Source organism: Mugil cephalus, chromosome 1 (genome assembly GCF_022458985.1).
Source record: "Mugil cephalus isolate CIBA_MC_2020 chromosome 1, CIBA_Mcephalus_1.1, whole genome shotgun sequence".
Lineage (NCBI taxonomy): Eukaryota > Metazoa > Chordata > Actinopteri > Mugiliformes > Mugilidae > Mugil > Mugil cephalus.
Genome location: NC_061770.1, coordinates 53,744,479 through 53,758,795, shown reverse-complemented (window position 1 = coordinate 53,758,795; position 14,317 = coordinate 53,744,479). Strand labels below are relative to the sequence as shown.

Genomic DNA, 14,317 nt, shown 5'->3' with positions numbered 1-14,317 from the left:
ATACAACATGACATTGCTTCTCACTGCTATCAGCTAAAATCACATTTTAAATACTTGAGAAAACATACCCTATGTTTTAAATCTGTCCTAACTTGTCTCCATATATACACACATTTCATTTTTTTCAGATATTTTTATTTTTGTACACAAATGCCATGGATGTTGTGCATTGTTACGTTTCCATTTATCTGGAAACAGTAACGCTGACAATCAACAAAGAAAAACTCAGAGATGATGGGAGGCAGTTAAAGAAAAGAGATTTATTTACAATACTTAAATGAAAAGGTACACAACAGATGTAGGTTTCAAACAATGTGGGGGGAGAGAGGGACCGGTGGGGCTTGTGCCATATAAAATAGACAAATTACAATCAAAATGAGCCTAGCTCAACTATCTCTGTGTGAAAAGAAAAGAAAACAAAAGGCCTGACTCTACTGGCTAAAAAACATCCAAAAATAATAAAAATACAATCGTGGCAGCAACCCATAACCTAATGTGATAACATAGTGCGTCTACGTGTGCAGGTGTAGAGGGTACCCCAGTCTTACCTTGGTCCCTAGTCCCCACCACAAACCTACCTATCCAACAAAGAAGAGAGAGAGAGAGAGAGAGAGAGAGAGAGAGAGAGAGAGCAACACAACTGAAGCTTTTCAAATGTCCCTCCTTCTCTGATTGGCTGGAGTATGAGCCAATCCACAGGCTGGCAGCCAACCTTCCACCTCTCACCTGCAGGACTACAGCAGAGAGAGCAAGAGAGAGACACACAAATCTATACACATAACATGCATGAACATACCACATGCACAAACTATATTCCAATACACATCAGTCATAACATTATGACCACCTGTTCCACTAGGCGTTTGAAGTTGTGCTCATAGGACGGTTGATCGAAAGTATAGTATAGACAATCTGTAGCTGACGACTTTAAACAATATAAAACCAAGGTATATTTATATATAATCACTACACAAAATCATAAAAATGCAACATCATGACATACTGTGATATAATTGACTAGAAAATCCATGCGTGTAAAAAACAATGACTGAGACAGAGAAGAGATAATGAACACAAACACAAATCACCAGAGCAGTCTTAACTTTTCAGGTCAGATCTCCAAGAATTGTGCGAGATCATGTAAATCTTTCAAACACTGCGCACCCATCTGAACAGAAAGGATGGACTGAACTGTTGTCAACCCGTTGTTTTTCGTGTCATTGTCCATGAGTCTCTTGCTTTGCTGACGATGCTCTTCTCTTTATGGACCTGAAACAAAAATCACTGTCAGTAAAAGTATGAAAGTGAAAAACAAAGACGTAATGATGCTCTCTGGCCTGTTTTTAAAGAATAGGTATTATTACACAGCACTCATTTTGTCATCTTATATAGATGCATGAACTCAAAAATATGTTGCGTTCAGATTTGTTCTACATTTTTAGATAAGTGTTGACAACATGGTTCATGTGTTTCTTCAGCAGTTCTTCCTAGAAATGTTGTCACTACCAAATCAAGTACAAGATACATTTTCAGGTAAAAATGGAATATTCCTTTACCAACTGGAAGCATTTTAGCCCTTTGACTGGCACCGTAACAGCACGGTTGATCTATTTGTCTCCACTATATTCTGTTGCTGCTGTTCAGAAATATTAGTGTTTGACAACAACAACAAAAAAAAAAAAAAAAAAAAAACAGAAGAGATTTGGTTCTCAAAAAAAGAGTAGTACGTGTGAAAGTTGAGGTAAGAAAAAAATCATTCCATATTTTAGTTGAAAGGCATAAGTCAGACAATAAAATGCTTTTCAACGATTCTTGACAAATCGTGTTTGGCTTTGAGTTGCCACTGTAAGCAGTGCAAACATCTCATTTTGTCATAACAGCAAAGGGGCGTCTACCAAATACTAAAGATGAGTCATGAAGGGGTCGAATAATTTTGAGATTTGAGCAGCTGACATTAAATTGGCATCTTGTGTTGAATTTGGAGAAACCACTTGTAATATTTATAGTAGTGTTGAACTATTTAAATTGTTCTTGATTGATTTGTTGCAAACAGCTGCTAAATGTATTTATTCTGCCAATGAACATAATTTGCAATAGGAGTTGAATCATTTTCATTGCAACTGTAGCGCTTTTGGACAGATCATTTATAAAAATACATAATACACTGTACATCATGCAGCTTCAATAATTGTATTATATGAATCTGTGCAATTGTGTGAACATTTTGTTGATGATATGTCAAAATACATAAATGAATGTTCTAGTGTGCAGTTTGACTCACACACAACTACTCAAAGCTTGGTACATTTACGTAGCTCCTTTTAACATCTGTAAAGAGATGTATTATTGTTGTACAATTTTAATTTTGAGCATTGTTGGTTGCTATTATGATAATACTCTATATTACATTGTTGGCTTTGTAAATTATTTATAGGTAAGAAAATTAATATGTTTTAATGAAATGAAAGGCTATTTTAACAATCTATTCTCTCTGTGATGTTTTATATTGAAAAAGATTAAAGTTTGTTGCTGAAATTAAAGAAAATCATTCTTGCACAACTTGAAGTGTTGCTTAATGAAGAGGCAGAAACACAAGTTTACCAAAACATATTTTTTTGCAAATGTATTTCTTAGTGTGGAAGTGGATGTAATAAAGCAGCAAGTTGACCTATGGTTACTTCTAATGACATGATAAAGAATGATATGATGCATTTCAACTGTAAATGTAATTTGATTACTCCTGATCTAGTGGCTGGAGTCTGAACATTTTTACCTTTCACTGATTCAGGATTCACATTATTGTAGTCAGAGCTCTCCATGTCATCCTGCATCCCTGTTAAGATAAATGCATCATGATTTTCCATGAGTTTAGATGAGTCACTGATAATAATCTAATGTCTGACAGCTCCATATGAATCAAAGTTTCTACTGTACCACTTCCTGTGTTTCCAGAGCCTCTGATTGATTCATAGACACAAACATCAGCTACAGGTCAGAAAAAATCAAGACAACATCCAATCAGTCACTTGAGCTTTTGATTGAAAAGTCAAAGTGGGTGTTAGAAATAGTTGTGAAAATAATGAGTGGAAAGGCTGACCATGGAGAAGAGAGGAGTAAACTTGAGTTTCATTCTGGTTCACTGTTTGCTGTGTAGCAGAGCCTTGGTTGATGTTCAGAGACTGAGAGAGACTAAAGCATGAAGGAGTTTAATAAGGAACATGGAAAGTATTGTTATGATGATCAAGATGAGACAAGAGTGTTGGACCAACCTGTTACTGCATGCATCTGGAAAAGAGACAAATACAAATATGTGTACAAGTGTTCTTCACTTCATGTCATAAGATCAGAATTTATCAGTGATTTTTAGTAAATGATCAACTGGAAAATGTATTACCCTTTATTTTTCTGGAGCAACAAAGAAGCAGCAGCAGGAGAACAATCAGTGAAATTCCACAAACCAGTCCAACGATCAATGGAAGAAGAAATGAAGAGCTCTCAGACCTGGACACTGCTGTAATTAATAATGAGCTTCAATTAAATATGAGTATAAATCAACTTAACAAATGGTCTTTTCATATGACGACTCAATTTACAAACTAATAAAAATTAGAGGAGACTTCAAACTTTAATGGAGACAAAACTCCTGTAAACAAGTCAGAATAACATTTGATATCAGACATTCACAAAATATGATTTCAAGATTAAAAATTCATCAGATGTTCTTACTCACATGTTACAGCCATCCAACTCTGTGGTGATTGTTTTCCTGAGGACTGACACTTGTAGAAGCCTTCATCTGACTTTGACACTGCAGAGATGATCAGCTCCTCTCTGGTGTCATTTTGGATGAGTTTGTCATTGTGATAGAAAAACACAGAAGAAAGTTGTTGCTGTCCTCTGAACCTGCAGCTCAGAGAAACAGAATCTCCCTCAGTGACGGGATGGATAGGACTCACCAGGATGATACCATCAGCTGGAAAACAACCAAACAGTGTTAGTGTCAGTCAGAGATCAGCTGGTGTAGACCTTTAAAAAACCCTGACACAATGATGGGAAAGGCTTCATGTTGGTTTATTTGCTCATGAGCAGATCAGGGAATATTTAATCTGAGCATCAATATACAGTATTCATTTATAAAAAACAAAAACACGTTTAAACTGCCTCTCTAAAACAAATTATTAAAAGTTTTAGATGATATTTTAAATTATTCAAACTATTTCAGAATAATTGAATGAATACCAAGTATTACACATGTATAATACTTTGTTCTATTTAGTATTTGGCTGCAAACCTGAAAACATTAAAGAAATGATTTGATCATAAGAAGATAGACTAGAAGGAAGGAGATATTCACTTAAATCTACAGCCAAAGATACTGGGAACAACTGAATCTATACCATGGACAGTGATGTTGACTGCGTTGCTGAACTCTCCTGATCCAGACTCACACCAGTACACTGCATCATCAGACTGGGATCTGGATAATTTACATGTTGATCCAGTCATTGTCCCCCAGGTAGAACAGTGTGACAGGACGCTATCATCAGTAAACCTCCTCACTCTCCACTCAGTAGAGTTTCCCTCACAGCTCAGAGAGATAGAGACAGAGGTGAAGTGCTGCACTCTGTCAGGATTCACTGTGAGAGACGCTGATGAATGGAAATCTGACAAAGAGTCAAAGCAACAACAGTGATATTAATATTAAAACAGCCACAATGCAAATACTTATTTACTTTCTTTTTTTTTAATTGCTGAAAATTAGTGCAAACGTGTCAAGCTGCAGTGTTTTGGTCAAACTATTTTTTCTACCATTTCAGTTTATTTTAGTTGGTATGCACCAAGCAGCAGTGTGTAAAATGAGAAACTACTTGTGTACTCTGACAATCTGATCATTTAGAGCAGTAACATGAGCAAAGATGAAGAGTAAAGACTCAAACACATGTTGTAAACATGACACAACTTACACCCACACATCACAACACAACACAACACAACACAACACAACACAACACAACACAAATAACCTCCTGTGTTTTATAGACGACCTGCACCAGTTTGTTTTGTCTGTCAGAAAAAAAGTTTCAAAGTCTTGAAACTCTTTTTTGTGTTTCTCATTTTCTCCGATTTGTTGAGAGGAAAACATGATGGTTAAAGAGAATTAGTTTGAGGTAGAAAAAAAGGAAATATCATACTAACATTAGAGGAACATAAATATGCAGTCGATGAATTGTAAATATGTGTTTTAGTTTTCTAGATACTGCATGGAGGTCACAGATAAAAGGTGATTAATAAAAGTAAAGACATAACATCTAGTTATTGAGAGAACAGCTGGAAACAGACTGACCTCCAGACCAGACAAACTGAGGTGGACTGTAATCAGTGTAAAACACTGGCTCTCCTCTTCCAGCTCTACACACATATCCTGCTGTGTGTGTCTGTCCATCAATGATGTAGGAATCTTGTTCAGTTCCACTGATGCTACCAGGAAGCAGCTCATAGTTGTAATATTGATACTTGTGTGATAGATCAGGAACAGCTTTATACCAGTAAAACCTCCATCCTGCAGATGGATGTTCAACCTCACAGCTCAGATTTACTGAGGCTCCAGGACTCAGCCATGATGGAGACACAGAGAGGACAGGTTGTTTACCTGTTGAAAGAGATTTTAAACATGTGATGTCTCGTCTCTTAACATAGAATACAACTTGTATAAAAATGTTCACTTTAATTTACAATCTTTGTGAATATGTAAATACCGAACATTTAAAATCTCTACATAATAACAAAATGTTTCGGTGTCTGTGGGTCAGTGGGTAGAGTGGGTTGTCCATGAACCAGAGGGTTAGTGTAGCACTGGTGTGTCAATGTGTGTGTGCTATTGTGAGCAAATGTTTAGATGAGTCTGTGCCTGTAAAGCTTTGAGCACTAATAGGTGTTAAACCTTCATCCACATGAATGTTTTTAAACATTCATCATGTTTTGGGATACTACAGTAAAAATATAGTTTAGCAGCAAGTGTTGAGTTTTGTTGGTGGAGGAAGTGAAACACACTGAGATAAATTCATTTTTTTACCAAACTGATGTGTACAGCACATGGAGAGTTCCTCCTTTAATCCTGATTGTTCCACATGTGTCACTCAGTGATTCATGTCTATTTTATTCTATTTCTCTGACTCTTTTTAACAAACCAAAATATAGACAGTTTGGTGTAGTAAATGATGGGATGGGAAGGATTGTCCATAATGGAGAGAAGTTTACTCCCTACTGATCACTTGTCCAGCCTTTCTGATCAATTTTTTCATCCTGCTGATAAAATGAAACTGATATGGATGATAGATGTTAATCTTACCTGATACATTCAGTCTGATGGTATTACTCCACTCTGTTAAATAGTAGTCTCTTCTACCTCTACATCTATATTCTCCACTGTCAGACTCAGTAGCTCCATTGATCCTGTATTCTCTGGATGTTGGAGGTTTGTTTAACTCGTCTTGTTTCCATTCATACGTCCACTGAGTTCCTCCACCTCCCTGGATCACACATCTGAGAGTTATTGTCTCTCCTGTGAATATCTGAGGCCAGTTGGGTTGAAGGATCACTGTGGCCTTACTGGAAACTGTTCACATAAAAACATCCAGTTACAGTACTGATAGAAACATATACTCTAATATTTAGTGTTTGTCTAGTATTTCTGATAATACTTTTCTTTGTTTCGAGTTCTTTGATTTTATTTTGTTTTGTTTTTCAACTCCAAAAATAGAAATATACAAATATTAATATAAAATAATATTAATTCATATTATATAGATATTTACATTTTATTTAAAAACAGATCTTCTGTCCACATAGTGATATTATTTTAATAAAAACCAAAAGCTGAAATATTTCAAAACTGAACTGTCAGAGGGAGAATGAGTGTTAATGAAGGACAACAACACAACATTAAAATGCTACAAACACATGTTCTATATGTGTTCTTTGTTCCTATGTTCGTCACGTGAGTAAGCGTATTGCGTCACTTCCTGATTCTGCACCACTGCTGTGTGTGCTTGCACTGTTTTAGCTCCGTTAAAATCAAAGAAACGTTTTTTGTATAAGTGGTGAGACTCGTGTTTTGAGTTAACCCAACCACCTGTCCTCTGTAGCACCTTGTTAATCTCGCGTTTCTTCTCAGTTTAATCACCTTTGGTGTATTTAGCGGTCAACTATGGCTACTTTCTCTCTCTCTACTTCTCCTTCTCTCTCCTGCTCATCGTGTCACATGTTTAGCTACTCCTCTGCCTCCTTTAGTGGTAATGGTACCTATAATAAATGTAGTTTATTTGTAGCTTTGGAGGCGAGGCTCTCTGAATTGGAAGCACGGCCCCACACCATGCAAAACCCAAAAGCTAGTGTTGGGTTTTAAAGGGGTTAATAAGGCCTTCAGCCTATCTATTACCTTGGGAAGAATCAAAAAGAATGTTACTTACGTTATCTTACCATATCAGGATTTGTCTTTCGCTTTGCTACAGCTTGCTCACAGACTAGGACACATCACACCCTAATATCTCACACGCTGGAAACCAGATAAAGCTAATTGGCTACACATAGAAACTCACTGACGCAAGAGGGGCAGTACTCCTCTCCATTGTCTTACGGGCGGGGTGTAGGTAGAATAAGGTCACTATACATCCCTGAAGTGGGGCTTTTGGTTCTTTTTACCCCTAAGGTGAACTGACCAAAGCCTCAGCGCTGAAATCAATATCTATTCTCTGTGTACCAAATAAATATCCAAAACGTGAGAAATTGTCGCGTGATTTGTGTGTAGGTGAACTACCCTTTCCAAACGGTATAAAGATCCTGGGCTGAAGGAGAGGAAAATATCCTCCTTTGACAAATTGGGGGTTCGTCCAGGATACCAGGAAAGGAATGTAGTTACACTAGAGGAGCATCTCCTACAGTCAGCGGACTCAACTAAGTAAAAGGTGAGCAGAAAATTTCCGCATGTCTTATGAGACATTTTGTGGCTGTGAGAGTATGATTCAACAGCAGTACTGTTTGTAAGAATAAAACACAGAGAATACGTACGGATTAGTCGTATAAAAGACCAGAGAAGGGTTTAGAAGGTCCCCTCATCCAGATAGTCTGGCCGGATATTGCCTGATTGGCTGGATGTAAAAGCTGCCCTCTGAGTTTAACGGAAAAGAGGAGAAAAGAAGATAAGATAAGAAAAAGGGCCGACTGGCACGGTTTAAAGGCCGGAGGGGTCTGATCAGCCCCCAAAAAGGACCGCCGTCTAGGAGTTTAGGGTTTAGAAGGTCCCCTTTGTCTGAATATTAGGCTTGTAGATCGCCTATGTATTCAGAGAATAGAAGCTGCCACTCCGAACGCCCTGTAGACCAGACTAGGAGTTAGGGTTTAAAAGGTCTCCCTTTGTTGGAATATCTAGGCTTTTAGATCGCCTAGGTATTCAGACAATTAAAGCTACCACTCTGAGTGTCTGAGTAGATGAGTCTAGGAGTTAGGGTTTAAAAGGCCTCCCTTTGTTTGAAAACTTAGGCATGTGGATCCCCTGGGTGTTCAAAGAAAACAAGCTGCCACTACGAACGCACAAGTAGAACAGACTAGGAGTTAGGGTTTAAAAGGTCCCCCTTTGTCTGAATATTTAGGCACGTGGATCCCCTGGGTATTCAGGGAATAAAAGCTACCACTCTGAATGTCTGAGTAGATAGATAGATAGATAGATAGATAGATAGATAGATAGATAGATAGATAGATAGATAGATAGATAGATAGATAGATAGATAGATAGATAGATAGATTGATAGATTACTTCATTCATCCCTGAAGGGAAATTAAGTAAAGGAGTAGGAGTAGATGAAGTACAGGAGAAGAATTAAGAGGTCTCTCAATCAGACAATTCAGGCCCGATATTGTCTGATCGTCTGAATGTAAAAGACACCCTCTGAGTTAATAAAATAAAAATAAGAAATCATTATAAAATAGCAGAAATAGAGAAAGAAAAAAGAGGCTATGAGGTTTATGTAGGTATTAATAAGTTGTCTTGTGTTTTTTACGCCGAAGCAGCGGGTGGACGGAAACCTAACCTAAGTGATAACATAAGTCCACTGTCTGTTGAAGTAAGCTGTCTAAATAAGTTCTGGTGTCATGACCGGGTTTTACGTGAACGGTCACTTGGGCTGAGAACTCGGGACAGAGCGTGCCATACCTTTCAGCTGGCCAGGGTGTGTGAATGAGAACAATTGATTCAACTGATGACGCAATTTGAAAAATCAGGAAGGTTATCAAAGGGAAAGAAAGAAAAAGAAAAGGTAAAGATTGAAGATCATTTAAAATTTACGAACATGCATTTTAGCAGTTGCTTTAATAGCCACAATAACATTCCAATGCAAGCGGTCCAGACCGGAGAAAAGCAGGAAGATAAAGACGGACTAACAAGGACAACCTTGACAACCAAGAACAACTGGTGAGATACCCCTTCCATACACACCATGGGAAGCACAGGCTAATGCACCAACATAAGAAAAAATAATAACAAAAAATAATAATCTTTTTGTGGACGCTAGAACTAGAGAGAGCAGGGCAGGAGGACTCTAATGAACAGTATAGCCCAAATAATTTGTTTGTACAGATGCCACAAATGATTGTAACCAAGGGCATGCTTACATAAGAGGTAAGAGAGGAGCAGTTTAAAGAAATGAAAAGTATGTTGAATGAATTAAAAGATGAAAGGGCCAAACCGTTAAAGCTAGTGAAGTGGAGTCAAGGTCAGAGTATGGAGACACAGGAGGGAGTGACGAAGGGAGTGAGGAAGATAGAGCATGGGGGTTAAGAAAGTGGATGACAGGGATGTGATAAGATACCTGGAAGAACAAACAACAAAACCACATAATACTGAACAACTAACAAAGATCCAGAAACAGTTGGGAGAGAACACCGCAAAACAGACTGAGGCATTGGAAAGATTAGAACATGGACTGCAAAACAGTTAAGAGAACACCATGTCCCAAATATACCATTACAGAAAGAAACAATTACGGAGAAAGAGCAGACTCAGACCGCTCTCAATCAGAATCAGAGAGTGAAGTAGGGCAGATGCAGGCATCACCAACCTGACCCAAAACCTTGAGAGGCCTTAGAGCCCTCTCGAATGAATTAAAAGAACATTCCAGGGCCACCGGCCTTGTGCATAGGTGAACTACCCTTTCCAAACTGTATAAAGATCCTGGGCTGAAGGAGAGGAAAGTATCCTCCTTCGACACTAACAAGCGCCCTGTAGCCGGTGCGGACCGACCAAGCGCAGCTCCCGTTAGCATAGCTCCTGCTAGCTGTCCCCCTGCAGCTCCCGAGCAGCCGGGAAATCAGGGCGGCTGGGTGACGTTACTTAGGTAGCATAGTCTTACCCGGCCCACGGAGCACCACCAACCGCTTCACGTTTCTAACAGATTTTCCCCACTCGGCGACACATCTGCTGAGAAGCCAACTCTGGTAAATGGCGACTCTATTTTGCTCTATGGCCGCTGGCCTCTCTCACGTGAAATTAGAGAAACCAGCGGCCATAGTTAGATGCATTCCAGGGGCCAGAGCGGGCGGCACCAAATCTTATCTCAAACAGCTGGCTAAGGCTTAGGCTAAGTATGGTACAATTGTTATTCACGTTGGCAGTAATGACCAATGGTTATGCCAATCAGAGGTCACTAAACTTAATGTTGAATCGGTGTGTAAGTTTGATAAAACTCTGTCGGACTCCGTAGTTTTCTATCGTCCCCTGCCCAATCTGACTAGTGACGATATGTATAGTTGTATGTCGTCATTCCACCGCTGGTTATCGAGGTGGTGTCCAGGCAATGACGTGGCCTACATTGATAATTGGAACTCTTTCTGGGGAAAGCCTGGTCTGATTAGACGAGATGGAGTTCACCCCACCTTGGCGGGTGCTTCTCTTATCTCTAGGAATTTGGCCAATTTTATTAACACCCCAAAATGACAACCCAGAGTTCAGCCAAGGAGACAGAGCTGCAGTCTTACACGCCTCTCAGCTGCTTCTCTAGTACTGTCTCATACCCATTACTCCCAAACTCCATAGGTGTGCTGTCTGCTCCCAGATTTTTTAAGTGTAAAAAACAACAATAGAGGAGTTATTCATAGGAACCTTATCCAAATCAACACATATTCACTAGTACAACAGAACAATAAGAAAATTAAATGTGGTCTTTTGAATGTCAGATAACTGATCATCAGATTGATCTATTTAGTTTGACTGAAACGTGGCTGCAGGATGATGAATATGTCAGTTTAAATGAGTCCACGCCACCCAGTCATAGTAACTATCACATTCCTCGAGGTACAGGCCGAGGAGGAGGAGTGGCAGCAATCTTCCACTCTGATTTATGTATTAATCCTAGACCTAAGCAAAGCTTTATCTCGTTTGAAAGCCTTTCTCTTAGTCTTGCTCATCCAGACTGGAAAACACAAAAACCAATTCTCTTCATTGTGGTGTATCACCCACCTGCTCCTTACTCTGAATTTTTAGCTGAATTCTCTGAGTTTCTATTTGATTTAGTGCTTAGAACAGATAAAGTCATTATAGTAGGTGACTTTAACATCAATGTTGATGTTGGTAGTGACAGTCTTAGCTCTTCATTTATGTCATTACTAGACTCAATTGACTTTTCTCAGAATGTAAATGGTTCAACTCACTGTTTCAATCACACCTTAGATCTTGTACTAACTTATGGCATAGAAAACGAAGGTCTGTATATTCTCACAACCCTCTATTGTCGGATCATTCTCTTGTAACATTTGAATTTACTATAAGTAATTACGAAAAGACATTTCGTTACGGTAGACATTTATCCGATGATGCTATAACTAGATATAAGGAATTAATACCTTCAGTATTTACCTCAGTGCCTTATGTTAGTGATGTGGATGTCAGCAACCACAATCTAACTCAATCACAAATAGATTATTTTGTTGACAGCACCACAGCATCACTTAGTGCAACTCTAAATCTAGTTGCTCCTCTTAAAAAGAAGGTGGTAAATCGAAGGAGGGTAGCTCCATGGTATAATTTACAGTTGCCTAGTTCAAAGCAGGCAGTTCAAAAGCTGGAAAGAATTTGGCACTCCACTAGTTCTGAAGAAGCGCACATAGCCTGGAAAGATAGTTTAATAATTTATAAAAAAAAAAAACTCCCCGTAAAATCTGAACAGCATATTATTCTTCATTAATAGAAGAAAACAGGAACAACCCCAGATTTCTTTTCAGCACTACAGTCAGGCTGACAAAGAGTCACAGCTCTGTTGAGCCATCTATTCCTTCAGCCCTCAGCAGTTATGACTTCATGTGCTTGTTTACTGATAAAATTGTTGGCATTAGAGATAAAATTCATAGCCCCCTTCCATCTGTCAAAGATGTAAGTACAGTTGCATTAGAAACCTCTGTAGGACCCAGTCAATATTTGGATTCTTTCTCTCTAATTGATCTTCCTGAGCTCACTTCAGTTATTACAGCATCTAAACCACCAACTTGTCTTCTAGACCCCATCCCGACTAAGTTGCTCAAGGAGGTTTTTCCATTAATTAATACCTCCATATTAAATCAGATAAACTTATCTTTATTAACAGGATATGTAAATAAAACTGCTGTAATTAAACCATTACTTAAAAAACCCACTCTTGACCCGGATGTTTTAGCCAACTATAGGCCAATTTCCAACCTTCCTTTTATCTCTAAAGTTTTAGACAAACTGTCAATCAGTTGGTTGATCATTTAAACAGGAATGGTTTGTTTGAAGAGTTTGAGTCAGGTTTTAGAGCTCATCGTAGTATAGAAACGGCTCTGGTTAAAGTTACCAATGATCTCCTCATGGCTTCAGATGATGGACTTGTCTCTATACTTGTCCTGCTGGATCTTAGTGCTGCATTTGACACTGATCACAGTATTCTACTACAGAGACTTGAAAGTGTGATCAAGATTACAGGAACTGCACTAGACTGGTTTGAATCATATCTGTCAGACAGATTCCAGTTTGTCCATGTAAACAACAATTCTTTTACATATACCAAAGTAAGCTATGGAGTTCCTCAGGGTTCTGTGCTAGGACCAATATTATTCACATTATACATGATTCCCATAGGCAATATTATTAGAAAGCACGGCATAAACTTCCATTGCTACGCAGATGATACTCAGCTATATTTATCCATGAAACCAGATGAAACTAATCAGCTGGTTAAACTCCAAGCATGTCTTAAAGACATAAAGGCTTGGATGACCTGTAATTTTCTACTTTTAAACTCAGACAAAACAGAAGTTATTGTATTTGGCTCTAAACATGTCAGAGATTCATTATCTAATCACCTGCTTTTGTTGGATGGCATTACCTTGGCCTCCAGTACTACTGTGAAAATCCTTGGTGTTATATTCGACCAGTATATGTCCTTTAATTTTCACATAAAGCAGGTGACCAGGACTGCTTTCTTTCACCTTCGTAATATCATAAAAATTAGAAACATCCTTTCTCAGAATGATGCGGAAAAACTAGTTCATGCATTTGTGTCTTCCAGGCTGGATTATTGTAACTCGTTACTGTCTGGCTCCAAATACTCTTTAAAAATCCTCCAATTGATTCAAAACACTGCAGCAAGAGCACTGACAGGAATTAGCAAGAGAGATCATATTACTCCAGTATTAGCTTCTCTTCATTGGCCTTCTTTAAAATCTAGAATTGAATTTAAAATGCTCCTCCTCACATACAAGGCCATGAAAGGCCTAGCTCCATCATATTTGAAAGACCTCATAGAACCATACTGTCCCAACAGATCACTACGATCTCTAAGTGCAGGTCTACTTGTGGTTCCTAGAGTTTCTAAAAGTAGAATGGGAGGTAGAGCCTTCAGCTATCAGGCTCCTCTCCTATGGAACCAGCTCCCAGTTTGGGTTCGGGAGGCAGACACAGTCTCTACGTTTAAGGTCAGGCTTAAGACTTTCCTTTCTGAAAAAGCTTATAGTTAGGGCTGGACTTAACCATCCCTTAGTTATGCTGCTATAGGCCTAGGCTGCAGGGGGACGATGCACTGAGGACATGTCCTCTCCTCTTTCTTCTCTGGCTTCTGTCCTCTAATATCTTATCATTTTATTTTCTATCTCTTATAATTTACTAACCACTGTGTCTCACTCTCTCCCCTCTGCTCCCCTCCCCCTCCATCTTCTTGTGAGGGTCTCTGGTCTGAAGTGCTGAATATCTGACTTGTGGAGTTCTAAGCTACATCTGCTGCTGTGGCCTCATCAAGGTAGGTAGGAGTTATCCACT

At 38.7% G+C, this 14,317-nt stretch overlaps 1 protein-coding gene and 1 long non-coding RNA gene across 3 annotated transcripts; both read right to left on the bottom strand.

Moving 5' to 3' along the window:
• Positions 1–240: 240 nt before the first annotated feature.
• On the bottom strand, positions 241–3,509 carry LOC125023440. 2 transcript variants are annotated; one of them, XR_007114609.1, is made up of 6 exons: positions 3,395–3,509; positions 3,270–3,285; positions 3,098–3,189; positions 2,935–2,985; positions 2,774–2,833; positions 241–1,269 (listed from the first exon to the last, which is right to left on the bottom strand). It is a non-coding gene; the product is annotated as an uncharacterized LOC125023440 (long non-coding RNA). The 2 variants fall into 2 exon arrangements; XR_007114608.1 differs by lacking the exon at positions 3,395–3,509 and having other exon boundaries at positions 3,098–3,380.
• Positions 3,510–3,722: 213 nt separating this feature from the next.
• Positions 3,723–6,602, bottom strand: LOC125014701 (Fc receptor-like protein 5; the record flags this gene model as incomplete). The annotated part of the gene is made up of 4 exons (XM_047596038.1): positions 3,723–3,973; positions 4,398–4,664; positions 5,345–5,650; positions 6,350–6,602. Coding segments are annotated over 4 exons (1,077 nt in total), but the record flags the coding sequence as incomplete, so codon positions are not given.
• Between the last annotated feature and the right edge of the window lie 7,715 nt (positions 6,603–14,317).